Raw genomic sequence first — 19,690 nt, 5'->3', positions numbered from 1 at the left:
TATTTTGTTTTTATAAATATAAAAAATAAAGGAATAACTGATTATTTTGATATTTACTTATATATATTATTTTTAACAAATTAATTTTACTAAATACATGTTTATCTCAAAAAGTCCACATTGTTCTTTCACTAAATTTATACCTTAAAATTATTAGTATAATTGGATTATTTTTTAATTTATTCATTATAATTTTACTAACTTAGAGGTCATTCATGCAATATAAAAAAATAGTGTAAAAAATCTTCACAATCACAAAAATGACATATTTTCTCTAGTCGTTAAAGAACTACTTTATACTTTCTTCACCATAGATAAATCCAAAAAAGATAGATGAATTCACGTGTCCGTTATGTTATATTGTTAGAATCAACATATCATATAGCTTACTCCATAATCTTTTCTTCTTTATTCATGAATCCTTATCAATCATATCGTGTTAAATCATCACCACTCACCAGATATGGAAAATTTCATTGTCAAACCACATATATATATACTCAATTTTTCCTTGTATGGTCATACTCAACGGTCATCTTCAACATGTAATTATACATATACATGGGCATCCACGTTATCATCCATGCAACTTCCTATTCAACCAACAATTTCACAAAAATCGTTACCTCTACCAAATTTAAATTTTATACATACAAATATTTAACACCGTTGAGATGTGTAACCATTTCTCCACATTTCATATTTTCGAAAAAGTTAATCATTCACGTTATTTTATTTGGACGTGTGACTAACTGACTATTGGTATTTTTTTATTGTGTTTTAGTTTTTTTTCATTGTTTTGTGATTTATGATTGTGATTCTTTACCCTTTTGACAAGGTAATCTTTTTTAGACACTATTTATATTTATGCTTTCATCTATCTTATCTGTATATGTTTTTTTTATGTCTATATAAATACAAATTTCTAAAGTTTGCATTATTCGTTTTTTTTTACTTGTTATTTTAGTTGATTGAATGTACAATTTCTAACAAAAAATTGGAATTAAGAATAATCTGAAAACAATATTATTAAAAAATCTCTAATTAGCTCAACATAAAATCTTACATATATAGAAAAATAAGAATGATGAACCAAAGATAAAACCCTAAAGGGACACATGATGAAAAAGAAGACTTGACTTATTTAACATTTATTAATTGTCACAACAATTAATGAATGTTAAATAAGATAAATTATGACTGGTTTTCTTTGGCAGTTGAAAATCTTAATTATTATTATTGGTAGACAATTAATAAATATTAAATAAGACAAATTATGACTTTTTTTTACTGATTTTCTTTGGCAGTTGAAAATCTTAATTATTATTATTGGTATTGCAAATTTGGAAACTACATCCGATCGAGGCACTGTGCATGCATGATTGCAACTATATATACAATTAAGGCAATGTGCATGGCTGCATGTATATATATGAAAAAGTCTATACAGCAACCTCCAATTAGATGTTAGTATAAAAGAATTGACAATACATTCAACTGGAGTCTAATCTAGTTACTTGGAACATATATAATTCTGTTGAAAAATTAAAATTAGATATATAGAACAAGTACATATATAAATAGTGCATTGTATGTTTTAAGGATAAATTACACTCAACGGAGATTTAATTTATCAAAATTATACTGATTACTCCTCTATTTGACCAATATATACTCAAATTTCTCTTATTGTGTCATTAAATTGAAAGGGGATTAAAAAGAAGTTATACAAAGTCAGTTTTAATCTTACAATTTGATCTCTATGTATAGATAACTCAGATATATAGAAGAATGATCATAAAGCTCTTTTTCTTTTAATTAACATTGTTATAAATCGCATTTTGTCATTTTAGTTAAATCAAACGAAATAAGAAACAAAAACATTAATATACACAGATGATAAAACATATATATATATATATATATATATAACACCAAGATGTCGAAGTGTATTGTGTTAGACAAATGTAATGCAGGGTAAATGAAAAATACACCAACTTACTTAGACCATCCCAAGTACCACAGACCAAATTTCCAAAAAAAGGTACCTTAGACAATAGAAAATAAAATATAAAACAAGACAGAGCAAAATTAAATGAAAATGCATAAAAAAAAAACCATGATAATAAAAGTAAATAAAAAAACAAAAATAAACATGAAAGACCGTAAAAGAACCAAAAGAGTAAAACAAAAAGTGAAAGACAAAGCCCGTACAAAAAACAAAAATGCAGAATAAAGAAACCGTAAAAGAAAATAAAAAAATAAAAAAAGGTCCTTCTAAAGTACCTTGGAATCTGGATCCGCCACAGCTTATTATGCTGCATTCGATTATTATCATGAGTGTCTTGATCTTCGTGTGCCACTCTAATTGTCCGATAAGAGGTCTTCTTAGTACTAGCTCCAGGAATCATGAGCTTTCTCCAACCAAACAATGATCTTCGCATTCTTGATCTGAACATGTCACATAATGCCAATTCTAACCTTCCCCATTCTGACATGACTTCATTTTCCATATTTTCATGTGCTCTCATATACGTTGCTTCCAGCAAATATTCATCAGAAACTGCTAGTACTTCATTAGTATAAGTAATACATGCCTTCAATTTACCATATGATTTATTAGAGTCCATAGCATCTTTCTCTATCTTGCTCAATAATTCTTCCAACACAGGATCATCATCATATTCTTCCTTCTGCGACGATTCCCCCCATATGGATGGGAATGGGAATCATCCTTCTATTGTGTGCTTTGGCGCGTTCTTCAATTCTCCATGATTCTTGGAATGCCCTCCTCATCACTGCTTTGAATGTTGGATCATCTGCATGTTTTAAATCTATTCTTCCCCAATAACGACGAGTTGGAGGTCCAAAAATATGGTATTCCTCTAAAGCAATCATCATACCAATATTCAACGTGTCGCAGTCTTTCTCCATCATAAATTGTGCACGTGCCTTAAAAAACTCTTCTGCGAATTCTTGTACAGCTTGTATTTGACCAGGGTATGAATCAGCAATATCTTTTGGCACATTCTCCTTCATCAACTCTATTAACCGCAACACGTCCCAATTAGATTCTTCTGATTCTTTCTTCAAACTTGCCCCATAGTTAGAAGACAAAGCAGCTTCGTTAGCCTTAGCCATCTTGTAGACCTCACCAATGCCTTTGTAAAACTCATACTATCTTCTTCTAGATCAACAAGAGACAAATGCTCATTGTCAAATGTTTCTGTTGGATTCAAATTATCTATCACTTGTCCAATTCTTTGCCGAGTTTGTTGCGGACTTCTTTCTAGAACTAACTCGCTTGACAATTTGTGGTTGGGAAGATGCTTGAAATAAATATCATCCATGTTTGTCTCTCCCTTGTAAACATAAACTCCCCAATGATTCAGAGTTAAGGTTGATTCACATACAACATGAATGGCTTTCCAATCATCTCCAATATATGCATCAAGATCATGCCACTCTTTGTCACTGAACAAAGTTCGAAGATCAAAAAGTAACACATGATCTTCCCCAACATTGAAATATTTGGACTTTTCCGGAAATATTTGTTGGCCTTCTATAAACAAGTTGAGACCAACAGTGTAGGATTTGGATGAAGCAATTTGAGGCCAGAAGTCTAGAGCCTTCATCAATGTCTCATCAATATCACTGCCAGTGGCTCTCCCAAACATGAATGCTAAAGCAACAACAGGGAACTTTCGCCGAGCCCAAAACAGAGGAATATCTTTGCTGCAATCGTAGTCAAGCCAATTGGGAATCTCCTTTTTTGGCATCACAACTTCAATTCTTTTAGTCTCTTGTAAAATCTGCCAATCAGATAAAATTAATTGTAAAATAAATTTCAGTTATTAAAAGGAAAAAAAAAAAAAAGAATTCTATTGACTCCTCTAGTCATCAAATCTTCCATATATGCATGTAAGATACCTTGGACAATGGCATGGTTGAGGACTGTGGAGTTAAGGATAGGCAATATCTTGCATCTACTTTTTGAATGCTTGATGGAAGTTCTGGAATTATCATAAGATTATTACAATAACTCACGTCAAGAATTTTCAAGTGCAAAAATCCTTCAATGCACTTTGGGAGGGATAAAAAACAATTGTTTGATACATTGATGCCTTCCCACTTCTGATGAATATGAAGAATTGGATGAAGATCTTCATCTGAAAGATTAGCACCACTGAAATTCAGTCTCCTTATATTTGGACTGTTGTGTCCTTTGAACTTTTTAAATGATCTTCCAAGCAGAGAACATCCGTCTATTGTCAATGTGAAAAGTTTTGGCAACATCAAGAAGCTACTTGGTAGATACTGGAGTCTTTTGGATTTAGAGATATCTATGTGCTCAAGCCCTGTAAGATTACCAACGGAATTCGGGAACTCCTCAATTGCAGAATTTGCCAAGTTAATCTTTAATGGTTTGTCCATCTCTTGCATGATTTCTGGGAAACTTTGAAGGCTTTTACAAAAGTAAAATGAAAGCACTTCGAGAGACGGCAAATACATTTCTGGTACAAAATGTTTGAGCTTACTGCATTCCGAAGCACTAAAATACACAAGGTTTGGCATAAATCCAATGGATTCATCAAATCCTACCAGTTTATTGCATTTGTCAAGTGTGAGGACTCTCAGGCTTTTAGCTCCAGGCATATCCGGGACATGTGTAACGGATTGACATTGGGAGAGGTTGATACATGTCAAATCCTCAAATACCTGCAAAACGGAGATGCATAAATGGTTCATCAGCATGTTCAATTATAGTATTATTAAGTTTTATAAATACAATTTGAAGCCATTAAAAACTAATATAAGATTGTGAAAGTTTATTTACTTAGTGTACCCTTAAATGACTAATTCAGAAATAAATAGGGAAGGAGAGAAGTGTGCACCTGAAATGGCCTTTCCAATTTAAGAGCACTGTGAGGTAGCTTGAGATCAACAATCCTGTGGGGATGAAAATTAGTGGGAATGACTCTGATCGATACCCTTTCCACTCTAGTAGTCGTAAACTATTTGGAAGATGACTTGGTGCTGTTGAAAACACTGTATTCCGAACAATTAGAATTCTGAGTTTCTCCATCTTGTCAAAGGCAGTATTAATTCAATAATTTACTTCAAGTGTAGGAGAGTGAAGCATTATTCCTTCAATTGAGCTACTTCCCTATAAAACACAAGCAAAGGATCAAGACTTAGTACTAGATTGCCACTGTTAAAACATAACAAATTAAGTCTTTTAAAGTAAACTTATTTCTCTAAAAAAGTACAGTAGTGATGAAACTTCTTACTGTGTCATCTTTGAGTACTTGAAGAATGTCTTTATGAGACCATAATCTGCTGCGTTCACCCAGGTTTGTTGGCGACTCATTCATTACAATCTCTTTGCCCATGTCTTGTACTAGATCATGCATATCCAAGCAACCACTCTGATTTACAGTGATTAAACATTTACTAATGAACACTCGAACAATTGGATAGAAGTCACAAGCTTTCAATACCCTTTTAACATAATCCCATTTCTCTCCTTTGAAGAAACAAGCAATGTCCAAGAAAGTTTTCTGATCAAGTTCATACAAGCTATTGTAGTTTATTTCAAGTACTCCTTGAATACTTGGATCAATTCTATACTTGTGCAGTTCCTCTTCCCAGCTATCCACACTTGTAAAACCCCCTAAGTGGGAGCCTATTACTTCTAAAGCGAGCGGAAAGCCCTTTGCATAACTTATTGCATTTCTTGAAACATTTTTAAAGTTCTAAGGAATCATCATCATTTAGCTCCTTCCTGTTGAAAGCATGCCAAGAAAAGAGTTCCAAGGAATCATCATCATTTAGCTCCTCCATCTTGTATTTCTTGGTGACAACATCACCCATCACATGCTTGTCTACCATATCAGTATCCCTTGTTGTTATAATGATTCTGCTGCCTGAACCAAACCAATCATGCCCTCCAGCCAGTGATTCCAATTGTGTTATTGAATTAACATCATCAAGAACTAGAAGTACTCTTTTGTGGCGAAGCCTCCGTTTGATTTCATATCCTCCCTTAAATTCACTGCCAAGGTCAGTTATTGTCTCCTCACCCATGTCATATAAAACGGTCTTTTGCAGACTTTCTAAGCTTCCGCGACTTTCAGATTTTTCTGACATTACCGAGAAAACATGAAGCTTCAAACTGCCGCTTGATCTTGTCGAATAGACATCTGGCCAATGTGGTTTTGCCTATTCCACCAGGTCCATAAATTCCCAACATGCAAATATTTTCATTAGACTCAATATTTAGCACTGATTTTACTTGTTCACAGCAAGTATCGAGTCCAACTACATGCTGGGTTGGTCCAGGCAACGGTAATCTGTCAGCAGTGTCTCTAACAATATTCTTGATAAACTCCGGTTCATACCTGCACAAACATTATGTTTTTCTTACCTTAATTACGAATGTTATATGAACCAACTTTATATATAGCATACACTTTTCTATTAAAAAATTAACATCAGTTTCTTCATGTTTAGGGAGGGTTCCATCAAAGAATTGCAGTTTATTCTTTGACCTAAGGGCCTCATTGTTTTGGCCCAACAATGATAATTGGAAGGGTTCGAAGTTACATTTACTATCGAAACTCCAGGATTCTCACCTGGATGCAAGTAATGGGATTATTTGCGTCTAAATTCACACTAAGATTGCCTGCAGAAGATTGATTCATCCTATTCTGTAAGTTCAGAAAATTCGAGAGCTGGTTCAAAAGTTTCGCAAGATTCTCGATGTCAATTGGAGTAAAGATGTTCTCTATGTGATCCTGGATCCTACAATTGTTCCTCATTCGCCATAGTTGGGCTGAACTGGGAACCTTCAGCAACAATCTATTCTTTCTACTTAGCCCACTCAGATTCTCATTACTGGTACAATTTTCACTCTTACCGCACCATGTGAAAACCTCGGGCTTTGAGGAGGTTGCAAAGAAGATGCAGACAGAGATTGTATGAGAGGAGAGACAGAAAAATAGCTCATGTGATTGAAGATTACTTGCTGAAGAATAAAGGAGAATCTCAAACTGATACTCATTACAGATTACAATAGTTATACATGAGCTGAAAATTACTCTTAACCCTGATTAACTCTAACTACTTTCTAACTCATCACTAACAACTTTCTAACTATATTAAGTTAACGGTTATCCAACTAAACTACTCTAACATGTGTCTTCAACTCTTAATTATAGAACTACTTTCATAACAAGATAACTCATACATCTTTATAACTAATGAAAAAGTTCTGAGTAAGAAATTCATCTACAGTAAAATTAAAAGTACAAAAATGTTAATTTTCATATATATACTGCTTTATAGAACTATTTTACACTAAATTTATCCAATCATATACTAAAGTACAGAAAAAAATAGTTAAATAATAAAAATACTATTATTATCTATATGCAACAACCTCAAGTTAGATGTCAGTATAAAAGAATTGACAATACATTTAAACTATAGGAAAGTTTTCAAGTGGTCCAGACCACTTTTCTGGAACTTTGATGGTCCATGTACGGTTAGGTTACAGGCGTTGTTTTTTTCTTGTAGCATGGTGTGGAATATCGTGAATGTCCCTGCAATAAAGTAAAATTGCACATAGGGGTAGTGATCCATGATCAGCTTAAAGCATAAAGGAAGCCAAGTTGCAGCTGAGCCAGTTGGATGAAAAGTTGTATCCTTTGGACCCGTAAGAACATAATTGACTGAATTTGGGCTTGTATTAAATTTTGGAAGAGTTTTTTGTTATGGGCCTTTTTGTCATTGTTGCATTGTTGGAATATTGATGGTTATGGTGATGCAGTTAGGAAAAGAAACTCAAGCCCGTGATGAAAATGGTCCATGGAGGGAGGTTTAGTGCAAGGAAAAGAGTTGCGGGTTAAGAAATGAAAAGGTGGCGTTTTGTAAACCCCCAGTGCCCTAACGTGAAGGTGAGCACCCAGCCGTCGATGCTTGGATGGCGTCCTTATCGCTCATCGTTTGTGTTGTTTGTGTATGTACTTAAAGTGACGGTGGCCTTCAACTTCTGGATCCCTGATAACGGCGGAGGTTGGAATCGAAGTAAACGGTCATCGCGGCGGAGGCCTTGTTAATCTCACCCGCCCGATCGCAGGAGTTGGCACCATAGATCGCGGCTCGTGTTAATAACACGAGGTCGACATCGCGCAATTTTGTTCGTCGACGCGGTGGTCCCATCGCCGTGTGTAAGTCCGTCGACGGGTGAGACTCATTCTGCCAATTTCCATATTGTTTTCAATTTAATTTCTCCATCGTGACATTGTCGTTGAAAGTTGAACCTGTCTGTGAAAAAATGAATTTTTACTACTCTATTTGTTTTTTTCTGAAAAAGCCTTCGGTATTTTTTTTGTTACAAATTGCTTTGTCCCTGTATTGGTAGCAATTAGGAGGTAATGGTGAATGTGTTTGCTTCTTTGTGTCGTAGGTGTAATGCATGTCGTATTTTTGGAAGTTTGTGTATGTAGTAGGCAAGTGGAGGCTGTGAGGATGTTGGAAGCATGTTGGATAGTAGATGAGGTGGTAAAGTAAGGGTTTTTGATCTATGTAAGTGGCATATTTTTTTCATTGGTCGGGTGAGACAGTTTTGAGGCGGGCAAGTTGATTATAGTAACTGTGGCAAAGAAGTTTGTGCAATCCCTAGTTTATTGTTTGTTTTAGTTTGACAGGTTTGTCTTTCAGGTAACAATGGCATCAAGTAGCAAGTTTTGCAAGGATGCGTGTATGTGGAATGAGCCTCTTGCGGACAACTGGATGGAGGGCAAGGCTGGTGTGTCGAATCCACAGGTACGACAGGTATACGCCCCAATCTGTATTTATAGTGTGTGAGTGGGATCGAATTGGATGGGAATGGTCTGTTACACCATTTCGGTGGTATTGTTCATGGAGTTGGTTGCATTCTTAGCAGGTGTGAGGGTTATGTTGTGAGAAGTGATATTCTATGTGGTGACTATGATGTGACGAGTGTGATGCGTAGAAGAAATGCTAGATTTGTGTTTTGTTGTTAAGTTAGCCGCGGTGGTAGTATTTGTTAAGTTTTCATTTTTGAAGTTTCCCATTTTAAAGAAATATGTACCACTTGCATCTGTGATAACGAGCCTGGAGAAGCAAATCCTTTATTAAATAGATTGGCATGGACATGTTGTAGTGGCCAACCATTATGATGATTGGGTAAACTGTATGTTAAATTATAACATGATAATGTTTATTAAATGAAATTAATAATCCTGAAAGGAGTTTTTCAGTTCAAGTTATCAAGGTTGAATTAATAACCATATTTGCGCGTATGAACATTGCATCTGCAAAGTATACATTGAGACTAATTGAAAATGCAAGGCTTTGATGTTATCTAGTTTTAATATGCATCGATATGCAATATTTAAACAGAACGCATTCCACATAATGCCAGCCGGTAGCGAAATGTTTGTGTTATTCTTTCAGGACACAATGTATGATACGAGAGTGGAGGAAGATGCTGAGTTATCCGATTGGGAGGGAAGGGGGGCTTCAAATGTTGCCCTTTTTTTGGGTTTGGATGAGTTGCAAGCAGAAGATGTTCTTGAAATGGAGTTTTCTTCACCTCAGGAGGCAAGTGGCTTCTATAACAATTACAGCCGACTAAAGGGCTTTGCATCAAGGCGAGGCAAGACGGTTAGAAACACTGCCGGAGAGATAGTGCGGTACACGTTCGTTTGTAATAGGCAGGGATTTCGAGAGAAGAAATGGTTGGAGAAGGTTGATCGCAAAAGGGAGCATAAGGTTGTAACCCGATGCGGATGCACGGCGGAGATGAGGATAAAGCGGAAAGAGGGTAGTGGGAGGTGGTATGTGTCGCGTTTTGTCGAGGAACATAACCACGAACTTGCGTATGGGAAGCTTGTTGATTATCTGCGGTCACACAGGAAGATATCTGAGGTAGAAGTTGCTCAGCTAACAAGCATGAGGGAGATTGGGATTAGCATACCTAAGATTTATGAGTCATTCGCAGCACAACTAGGGGGCTTTAATCTGGTAACATTCACAAAACAAGATATGTATAATGAGATACGGAAACAGAGAGGTCTGCAAGGCGGAGACGTAACTGCAGCTATTAGTTACTTGGAAGGTCTGGCACGCATCGATGGGAAAATATTTTGGCGGTACAAGTTGGGGTCAGGGCAACAGCTATGCAACTTGTTTTGGAGCGATGGTCATTGTCAGGAAGATTATGGGATATTTGGCGATGTGCTAGCATTCGACGCTACTTACGGCCGCAACAAGTACAACCTACCCGTTGTAGTCTTTTCCGGAGTAAACCACCACAACCAGACATGCGTATTCGGAACAGCAATGGTCTCATGCGAATCGCAGGAGTCATATATTTGGGTTCTTCGCCAGTTTCTGGAATGCATGCAAGGTAAGGCACCGCATTCCGTCATCACGGATGGCGACCCGGCCATGCGGATAGCAATCCAGTCCGTCTTTCCAGACGCACATCATCGGTTGTGTGCCTGGCATCTGCTGAGGAACGCGACTGCTAACATAAGTGACCCGAGATTCACACAAATGTTTAGACACTGCATGCTGGCAGATATTGAAATCGAGGAGTTCGAAGCGCATTGGGAATCAATGGTCAATGAGTGCGGTGTTAGGGAGGTTGAGTGAGTTAAGGAGTTGTACGCCAAAAAGCATGCTTGGGCAACCGCATACATTCGTGGTAGATTTTTTGCTAGAGTACGGACAACCTCTAGGTGTGAGTCACTACATGCCAAACTAGGGAGGTTTGTTGAGAGCAGGTACGGGGTGTTAGAATTTGTCAGAAATTTTCAAAGGTGTGTGGACTTTCTTCGTGACACCGAGGACGAGCTAGACTTTCGTTCATGGTACGGAACACCTGTGCTACAAACGGAGTTTGTTGAGCTGGAAAAGTCTGGATGGAGTATGTTCACCCGCGAAATGTTTCTCAGATTCCGGGATAGCCTGAAACGGTGTGTTCGTGTTAGAATACGCGAATTTAATGACAGTGAGAACCCTCATGCATATACTCTCCAGAAGTATCGGAGGCCTGAGATGAATTGGAAGGTATATAGGGACCATATCTCGAACACATTTAGTTGCACCTGCATGCGTATGGAGTCGTTTGGCATTCCTTGTGTGCATATCCTTTCCGTGTGTGTAAGTCTAGACTTGGTGGAAATCCCTGAAAGCCTTGTCCTCCGTAGATGGTCTAAGGCAGCCAAATTGGAGATCCATAACCAATGTGTTGAGCAACATACTGCTGACCCAAGTGTGACCTATAGGACACGATTGGGTGCTTTCTCCCAGCTGTGTAAGCGCTTAGGGCGCGTTGCTTGCATGAGTCATGAAGACTTCAAACTTTACTCAAAGAAGCTTTTGAGCGATGCTGTGTTCCTTGAAATAAAGTACGGGTTAAGACCATCAACGGATGATATCACAACAGCAAATGATTGCGGGGTGAAGGACCCTATTCGTGTCAGAACAAAAGGCACGGGTCGGATGAGCCAAGCAGGCGGTTCTGCGTCGAAAACGAAAAGAAAGTGCAGCACATGCGGGAAGCTAGGGCACCGGAGGACTAGATGCCCCAACGGAGCCACGCAAGCGCCAACGAGGAACAATGAATCACATGGTGGAAGAAATAAACGCAAGCGATCTAAGGTTAGCACCTAAGTTTTTCCTGCAAGGACTATTTAGTATGCGTCGTGACCAATAAAACTAACTCTATCCAGCGGTTCAATATTAATGGCATTTAAATCTTTGAACTAAACTAAATGCTGTTTTGTAGTAGCAGTAGTTATTTCATTATTATGTGCCTCACTATTCTTTGGTAAAAATTTATAAAATAAGTCATGTGTGTCAATAAAATATAGTTAGTAATTAATGCACACAGGCCATTGTTAATGTGTTAATTTTTTTATACCCACTGAACTGTATGTTAACATGTTACTTGTATTGCCGGTATATGCTATGGTGTTGACGATGGGGAAGAAGCAGTCCTAGTTGTAACGAAATTAAACTAACAGCACACTACTGGAGATTTTATTAAGGCAGAATCTTTCCCAATTGGTTATTGTAATCATTGTGTGCATTAGCATGATTTAGCCACTACAATGATCATGGTGCAAGGAGATCCGTTATGATTGCATAATGTTGGTGTTAACAGGTGTGTTGTTTGACGTTCTTGTTAATGCAACAGGTACCCGTCGTTGTCCCAGATAATTGTCACGCTGAAAATGCATGTCAAGCTGGAAGCGACAAACGGGATCACTTTTCGCTTGCAGACCCATGACGACGGTCGACTTAGTTGTGAGCTATTATTCAAAGTATGACGTTAAGGAGAACATGTTAGCCTGAAACAGATTTTTAACTGAGGTCTTATGTTTGCATATAGCGGTATTGTTAATCAAAAACTGATAACTCTAATTTCTATGTTATTTGATGGCTACAATGTTAGATTCTGCTCCAACTTCCTTTTATTGGTTAGAACACAAGATCCCTTGTGCATTCGAATTATCAATTCCATTATGGACGGGATTATGCCGATTTGTGGAATTTTACGTGCAGTTACCCAATGATTTTGACGCTCTGCGTTGAGAAGTGATGCATGAAGCTATTGATTTAGGTAATGTAACCCGTTAAATTTTCCCACAATGCAGCAAAAGTGACATAAATCGTGCATGAAGTTCAACCCCTCTCACCCATTTGGGTTGATTGATATTTATATCTTCAAGGTCATAACTGGTCATCCGTTTCAGATGGGGTCATTTGTCCAGTAACCTCTTGATCGGTGTTTCATTGGTCCATGAATACACAGATCCAGATTCTTAATTTTAATTAACTATATTTATACGTCTATTACAAAACAATTCATTAAAACTATTCATTGAATTAATATATTATAATATTACAAATTTTTTCATTCCGGAAAAAAAATATATAATCTTAATTATTATTTTAATTGGTTAAAAAAATTTAGATTTGTAATATTCAAAAATATTGTTGCCCCCTCAATAGCTTGTGTATTGTGCTAGGATTCTTCATTGTTGTTACATTACATAAGTGTTAAAGTTTCAAAGCAATGAAACTGAAAGCTAACATTTTGATGTCTGCATGCGAACAAAATATCTTTCATCTAACATAGGTTGAATTTAATTGATTATTTTGTTAAACAAAATAAGCTATCGTTATTTATAGTTAAGGAATCTATATTGTTTCCTAGATATTCTTGATATAATGAATAGTCCTAAGTTTGCCGTCTTCCAAAAATGAACGAGTGGAAATTTTATAATTTTGGAGACGCAAGTTTTAGGTTCTAACACAATAAACAAATTCTTATGAAATAACGAACCACTTTACAATTTATAATTACAACTAAAATTCATTTCCGAACTATTTTTAGGATTTTCATTTGATACCATACCATAATATTGCTGCACAGTGGATATAGCGACACTTAGATATCATTCCAATACCTTAGCTCAATTATCATGACCAAAATCAAGTGAAAATTTTTATCCCTTTTCTTGTTCAATCACCATGTAACAAACGGACAACGGGCACAACTCCTGCTATTACTTTTACACTAGCTAGAACTTCATTCATTAATAAATTTCATATGGTTGACATAGTTTTCCTAGCAAAAGCAGTCAGCCATATATGCCACGAAGGGCAACGAAATTGCCACAACCTGGGTACAAAATACGATTTGGCCATATACCCCATTTCCTTTCAATGACAGTTGGCGTTACTTGGGGGGTGTGAATATTGTGCTCTAGTCTATCGACAGTACCACTAGTATCCACACACATATGACGTTTAGATTCATATGACGTTACCCATGCAAAGAAAAGCATATTCCAACTCAAAAATTATTCAATTGCGTTAATTCTTATTCTAATGTACGTTACAACGACCCAGTAAACGTAAACAGTAACTGATGTTGTTAATACCGTGCTAACAACGTACCGGTTAATATTTAAGTGGCCATGTGTTGCAGTTATGACGAAGTAGCATGTGTTTTATAAAGATAACATTTCGAAATGCCTATGGTTGACAACATCGTTAGAGGTACCAACCGGGGATGAAATAGAAGTAAAATGGATCAAGAAATAAAATAATAGTGCTCGTTTGAATCAACGTCGGAAAGGAGTTGTGGAGTTGTTAAAACTAAAGCAACCGTATCTCGTGGCATTTAAGTACAAAGGAGAATCTAAATTTAAATCCAACGTGATTCGTTCGAATGCTTCCTAAATTGATTACTCGAGTTTCAGAAGTTTCCATATACAAAACCCTCCGAATGAATCGGAAATTTATTTCCCATACGGTGGTCATCGTGATGGAAACTTGTGAAACTTGAATAATCAATCTCGGAGTCAATCGAACGGAGCACAAGGAATTTAAATTTAAATTCTCCGTTGCACTTAAAAACAACAAAATATTGTTGCTTTAGCTCCAACAACTCCACAACTCATTAACGACCTTCCTTCAAACAAACAATAGGATCTTTTCTCTTTATCCATTTTACTTCTATATCATCCCTGCCTGATACGCCGTACGATATCCAAATTTTTTTCTTTCGTTGAGATAAACATGTTTCCGGAAAATTTATGCGACCAACTGTGATCGGCAACACATGCTCCTTTACATATTTACAACCAACTACCATAACTGAATAGAATGTTAGTTCTGTATGTGCAGTGGACATTTGGAAAACATTTTATCTTGAACAGGAATCAACGAGAATGAAATGGATCATTTGTTTCGTGTATTGTTTCACGATTGTGGTGGAGATAGATAGATTCGAATAAAACAACCTTACGTCATAAAACCAATATAGGCTAAACGAACTACGATTTTTACTAACCGATTCATCATGACGACGTGCTGGAAGGAAGATGGACCTGCTTGATCAAATTGGGATATTCAACCGAATTTGAAGATGCTCTTTTCAACATTTTCGTTGGGACAGAAACCAAATGCTACGACTCTGCACAGACCGGTCTCCATGGGGCGCCTGCGGTACGGGGACATGTACTGCAACAAACAAAAACAACTATAGTTAGATGTACTACTGCAGTTATTCAAATAAAATGTCTTCTCACGATTGAGGCAATTCTAATACTCAAATAACTAATATGACAACAGAGGAATACGTATTACTGAATGTGCATCTTCCGTAACTTCTTCTACAAATTGAACAACGTCATTTTCTGGAATGAATGAGATATAGTCAGAGTATTTCTTCTCTAACCGTTCTACGTAAGGAACAGCTAGGGGTGGACATCATTTGGGTTTTTCACAAAGCCAGCCTGCATCTATATCGGAATGGCCTATCAAGAGTTCAAAATCCGTTACAAACAAATTTTATTATTTAAATTCACTTTCTTCTATAAACCAGTTATTATTCCAAATTATTAATATCTGAATTCAAATGCCGGTTTTCTAGGAACAAATATTACTCCTACTGCTTCATACACTCACATCTAATCAGACTTAGGTCAAAACAGCACCTTAACAAACACAAATGGTGAAGAAAGACAACAAAATACATCGGTTATATAACGGAAACAAGCTGAATAAAACAAATTTAGAGAACTCTCACACAAAATAAATAAATTAAGCACACTGCTTAAATAAGCCAAAACCAACTTCAGCATTAAGGTCTTACTACTTTTCATGACAAACCTTCTAATACTTGGTTAACCTTCGAATAAGGCTTCACCTAAATTTGTTATCTCCTGCAGCATACTTTCAAAATAAATTTCTTTTCGTTGTGCACAAATAGAAATCATGTAACACGAGACCTTTCCAGCAATAACAATAGCACAGAAAGTTATTTCAATAGACCAACTCAATGCTCATAAATTAAATGTGCTTTTCAAGTTTCAATTGAGAAATATTTATAATGTCAAGTACCATCTACTACACTTTATGCAAGCAAATTCTTCTACTACGTTTCATGAAGGCATTTAGACCCTTTAACAATTACCATCATTCCAGGATGGGTACACATATATATAACTGAAAATTATATATAATTCATAAAGTATCGAACACGAATTTTAATGGATTTTCTTCACATACTTTGTTTACTTTGAAGACTCTAACCGAGGAAAATTCTAAATTCACTACCATCGTTTCATTTACTATTCAATATAGGCATTCAACCAACGATATTTATCTCCAACTGGGACAACAAAGGATAATTGACAAAAGAGGAGGTTTCCATGCGACAGGAAAGAAACGAAATTATCAACTTCTCCCGTACTTTAGAGCACCTATCACATATGTACGACAATATTTACCAATATCAATCCACGTCTTAATTTATTATCCACTAATTTCAAGGCAATCGTCAACTTAATAAAAAAAGTAAAAACGAGAAAAGGACATAGCTTATGGTCACCGACGTCGCTAACTGAGACACACCAACTGAATTACCTTTGCACTTCCAGAACAATATTACTTTTGCATCTGCATCAGTCATCCCATACACTCCCAAAGCAGTCTATGACAAAAAAATTTATATCAAATAAATTAAACGTTTTAAAGCTAACAAATCAATACCATGTTTCATAACCAAAGTATAAATACCACGATCTCCAAATAATGGTGATGAAACTAACATTATTTTCAATCCCGGTTTATGCCGCCAACAGTTGTCCCGCCTCTATGAACACTCGGTAATCGCTGACATCAACATTCACGACTTCATCCACCTAATCGGAGGGTGTATTAGAGCAGTCCGAATGCACATCTCTCAACCTCTGTCAAACATGTTTCACACTCAATGATAAAATAAATCACACCGAAATTTTCAATGACTTTCAATTTACTGACACACAATTACACAGACCTGAATGGGAGAACATAGACCGGACGACTTACGACGGAAACCGCAGCGCATGATAGAAACCATGGAGTCCACCTCTCATACTGATTGCGTTCAATCCAGGATGGGGTTTTTATTATGGTAGAAACCATGGACTCCACCTCTCATTCTGATTGTGTAGAATCCAGGATAGGGTATTTATTATGCTAGAAATATCTGTTATCGTTACTTGAAACCTTCTAGAGTCATCTATTTTGATCTTATCCTCTTCGGATAAGACAACGCAATCCTACCCGAACCAAACCCCAGCCCACCAGAACAAAAAACCGATGCCCACCGTTCATGCCACAATTAATTGGACCCATAAAATTTGCACCAAATTACACATTAATTTTTTTTGGCAACTTTCCATCCTAACAGAAAGCCCAGACCACAGAAAAATGGGATCCCTCAACCCTTCATGCGACCTGCTACTGCACGCGGCACTTGTTGCATCCTCCTTCCCGAAACTGCCGCCGCGGCTCCTATACCCGTGCCTTCTCTGGTTTAGAAGTCTATCTTCTCGCCTGTCGTCCCATGTATCAGAGCTTTCGCCTACCTCTTCCTCAGCGTCACTGTAACTCTGTTCAACACTCGCCCCCATCTCCCCTTCCTTGAAATGCCACCCCGACGACGGGAAGCGCGCCTACACTAGGGCTTCCTACGATGTCATCCTCTCGGGTTAGGTTGCCACCGGCCGTATCTGAGTTCGTTTCCTGGATGTGCTCTCCTCATTGCTGACTCCTCACGCCGGTACCATCCGTTTGTCGCTCAAGCTTGGCAGAAACTCGTTCCCCGTGAACATCGTCGACCTTGTTCGTCACGATTCCCAAAGTCAGTGGCTGCCTTCCTGCTGTACTTTTCCTCGCAGTAGCTGAAGACGAAACAACCCCCGCTCCTTGGGGTGGGGGGAGTTTATATGTCACTGCCCGTACCGTCTGTTGAGTAGGTCACCAACTTTCACCGTCCATACGTTCGTCGAACAACAACTTGCTATTTCTGCCTTTGGAGAAAATCAACGTAGGCTTCGCATGGTTGCTTTCGTAGTCAAGAATGGGGTTTGGATGAACAGGTGACTCGGTAAGCGGGTGACGGTGCTTTATAATGCATAGGGTTTCTTTGCTCCAAACCATTACTAATGATATAACCATGAATGCTTAAACCTTACATAGCCCAATCAATGTCCATACTTGTCAAAAAAATTCAAAGGCCCATACCTTTTAGTCCAAAAAAAGCCAACTCACTCCAACAGCTACACATGTGAGCCGACTTCGCAGCTGTGGCTTTTTAAATAGACAACACGAGACACCTACCAAAAATGTCAATACCCCTCCTGCTTTCCAGGTCAACCGTTGAACAGGTTTAAGAAACACCTTGCACCATTCTTTTATGTTTCTACCCCATAATAATTCCAATAAATCTGCACCATCAACATCTTTAATTATATATCTTCACGGTACTGGGGCATGGAACAAAAAAAGGCCAGTGAAAGTGAATGGATCATTTGAAAACTTTCCTAAACTATAATCTAATCTACTTACTTGAAACATATATGATTCTGTTGAAAAATCAAAATTAGATAGAACGAGTATATCAACAGTGCGTGGTTCTGTAAAAGAAAACAAAAGAAGGCAAGAAATGAATGTAATCGACTTACGTGATCTCCGTGCAATGCAGCCATTTTATTAGCTTTAGCGTGCCTACTTTGGACAAAGCTAATCGCCATGCTTTGACCTTCTCAGAGTCTTTTTCATATCTATCCTCATGTTTAGCCATGGCTATCTCATAGGAACCCTTCTGTTCCCACACATCTGAAGGTTTCATTCTGTAAATAATTGGCAGAACCTGCTTCCCTTGCTTTTCGTGACAGTCAACGATCTTGACCAACTCATCAAGGCACCACGTTGAAGATGCGTAGTTCTCACACAGCACCACTATTGCCATTTTGCAATTCTCGATTGCGTTCATAAGAACAGGTCTCAGTTCATCCCCTACCCTTAGATTCTCGTTATCTCTGAACGTGTCGATTCCATTTCACCGGAAAGCATGATAGAGATGATCCGTGAATCGGTAGCGCGTTCCTCCTCTAAAACTCAGAAATACATCATCATTTGCCATCACAAATTCACAATAGTTTGGTATTGAGTTTGAGGAAGAAAATGTTATTAGGTTTTGCAATTGCAAATGCAAATGTTTGCTTAATTATTATTTGATATTGGAATGTATCTGAGGTAATGAGCCAAATCAAAGGAGCTAAATTGGATTCACACCAACAAAGTCAAATTATTTAAAATGTTGACTTAACTGGGAAACTAAAGAATTTTTTTTTTTAATATTGGATTTGTAGTCTCACCAAGATGAGACGGGGACCGATTTAACGGAAATGGATCCTCTAGTTTTTTTAACACTTGAGAAAATATAGTGTGATTTCTCACCATTAATTTTATAAGTGGGGGCAAAATTAAATATGAAAAAGAGTATAATGAAGAGTGAAAGATCATAATTAACACCATTTAGCTTTTTTTGTCACTGGAGAGATCCACTCCCCCGGTTTAACGCCGTTAAGGGAGTGGTTACTGACGCCGTTAAGTCAATTATAATTTTAAATATTATTTTGTTATTGATTAGTACTAAATAAATTAGTTGGCAGCCAAATGAGTTATAGCTCAAATGGCATAGTCTCCTCATACTCAATTAAGAGATTGCGGGTTCGAGTCTCCTATCTTTGGTATAAATAAAAAATAGTTGGTAGTTGAAAAAGACTAATTAAAAAATATAATT

At 37.1% G+C, this 19,690-nt stretch overlaps 2 protein-coding genes across 5 annotated transcripts; one reads left to right on the top strand and one right to left on the bottom strand.

Moving 5' to 3' along the window:
* Nucleotides 1–1,897: 1,897 nt before the first annotated feature.
* LOC112766846 (uncharacterized) lies at nt 1,898–18,133 on the bottom strand. 4 transcript variants are annotated; one of them, XM_029294181.2, is made up of 9 exons: nt 16,895–18,133; nt 16,665–16,805; nt 16,480–16,546; nt 15,192–15,368; nt 14,903–15,072; nt 5,292–6,401; nt 4,896–5,167; nt 3,931–4,719; nt 1,898–3,812 (listed from the first exon to the last, which is right to left on the bottom strand). In XM_029294181.2, exons 8-9 carry the CDS (start codon nt 4,654–4,656, stop codon nt 3,090–3,092), a joined length of 1,449 nt encoding a protein of 482 aa, XP_029150014.1. In that variant the 5' UTR covers nt 4,657–4,719; nt 4,896–5,167; nt 5,292–6,401; nt 14,903–15,072; nt 15,192–15,368; nt 16,480–16,546; nt 16,665–16,805; nt 16,895–18,133; the 3' UTR covers nt 1,898–3,089. The 4 variants fall into 4 exon arrangements, with proteins under 4 accessions (XP_029150014.1, XP_072079620.1, XP_072079621.1 ...); XM_072223519.1 differs by having other exon boundaries at nt 15,199–15,368; XM_072223520.1 differs by having other exon boundaries at nt 15,192–15,248.
* Nucleotides 8,731–12,328, top strand: LOC112763813 (protein FAR1-RELATED SEQUENCE 5-like). Its single transcript, XM_025809388.1, has 4 exons — nt 8,731–8,838; nt 9,430–10,682; nt 10,773–11,697; nt 12,236–12,328. The coding sequence occupies exons 1-4, from the start codon at nt 8,731–8,733 to the stop codon at nt 12,326–12,328; spliced, it is 2,379 nt and encodes a 792-aa protein (XP_025665173.1).
* Nucleotides 18,134–19,690: the final 1,557 nt, after the last annotated feature.

The sequence above is a fragment of the Arachis hypogaea genome, chromosome 17 (genome assembly GCF_003086295.3).
Source record: "Arachis hypogaea cultivar Tifrunner chromosome 17, arahy.Tifrunner.gnm2.J5K5, whole genome shotgun sequence".
Classification (NCBI taxonomy): domain Eukaryota; kingdom Viridiplantae; phylum Streptophyta; class Magnoliopsida; order Fabales; family Fabaceae; genus Arachis; species Arachis hypogaea.
The sequence above is the reverse complement of the archived record's forward strand: the minus strand, read 5'-3'. Positions and strand labels throughout refer to the sequence as shown.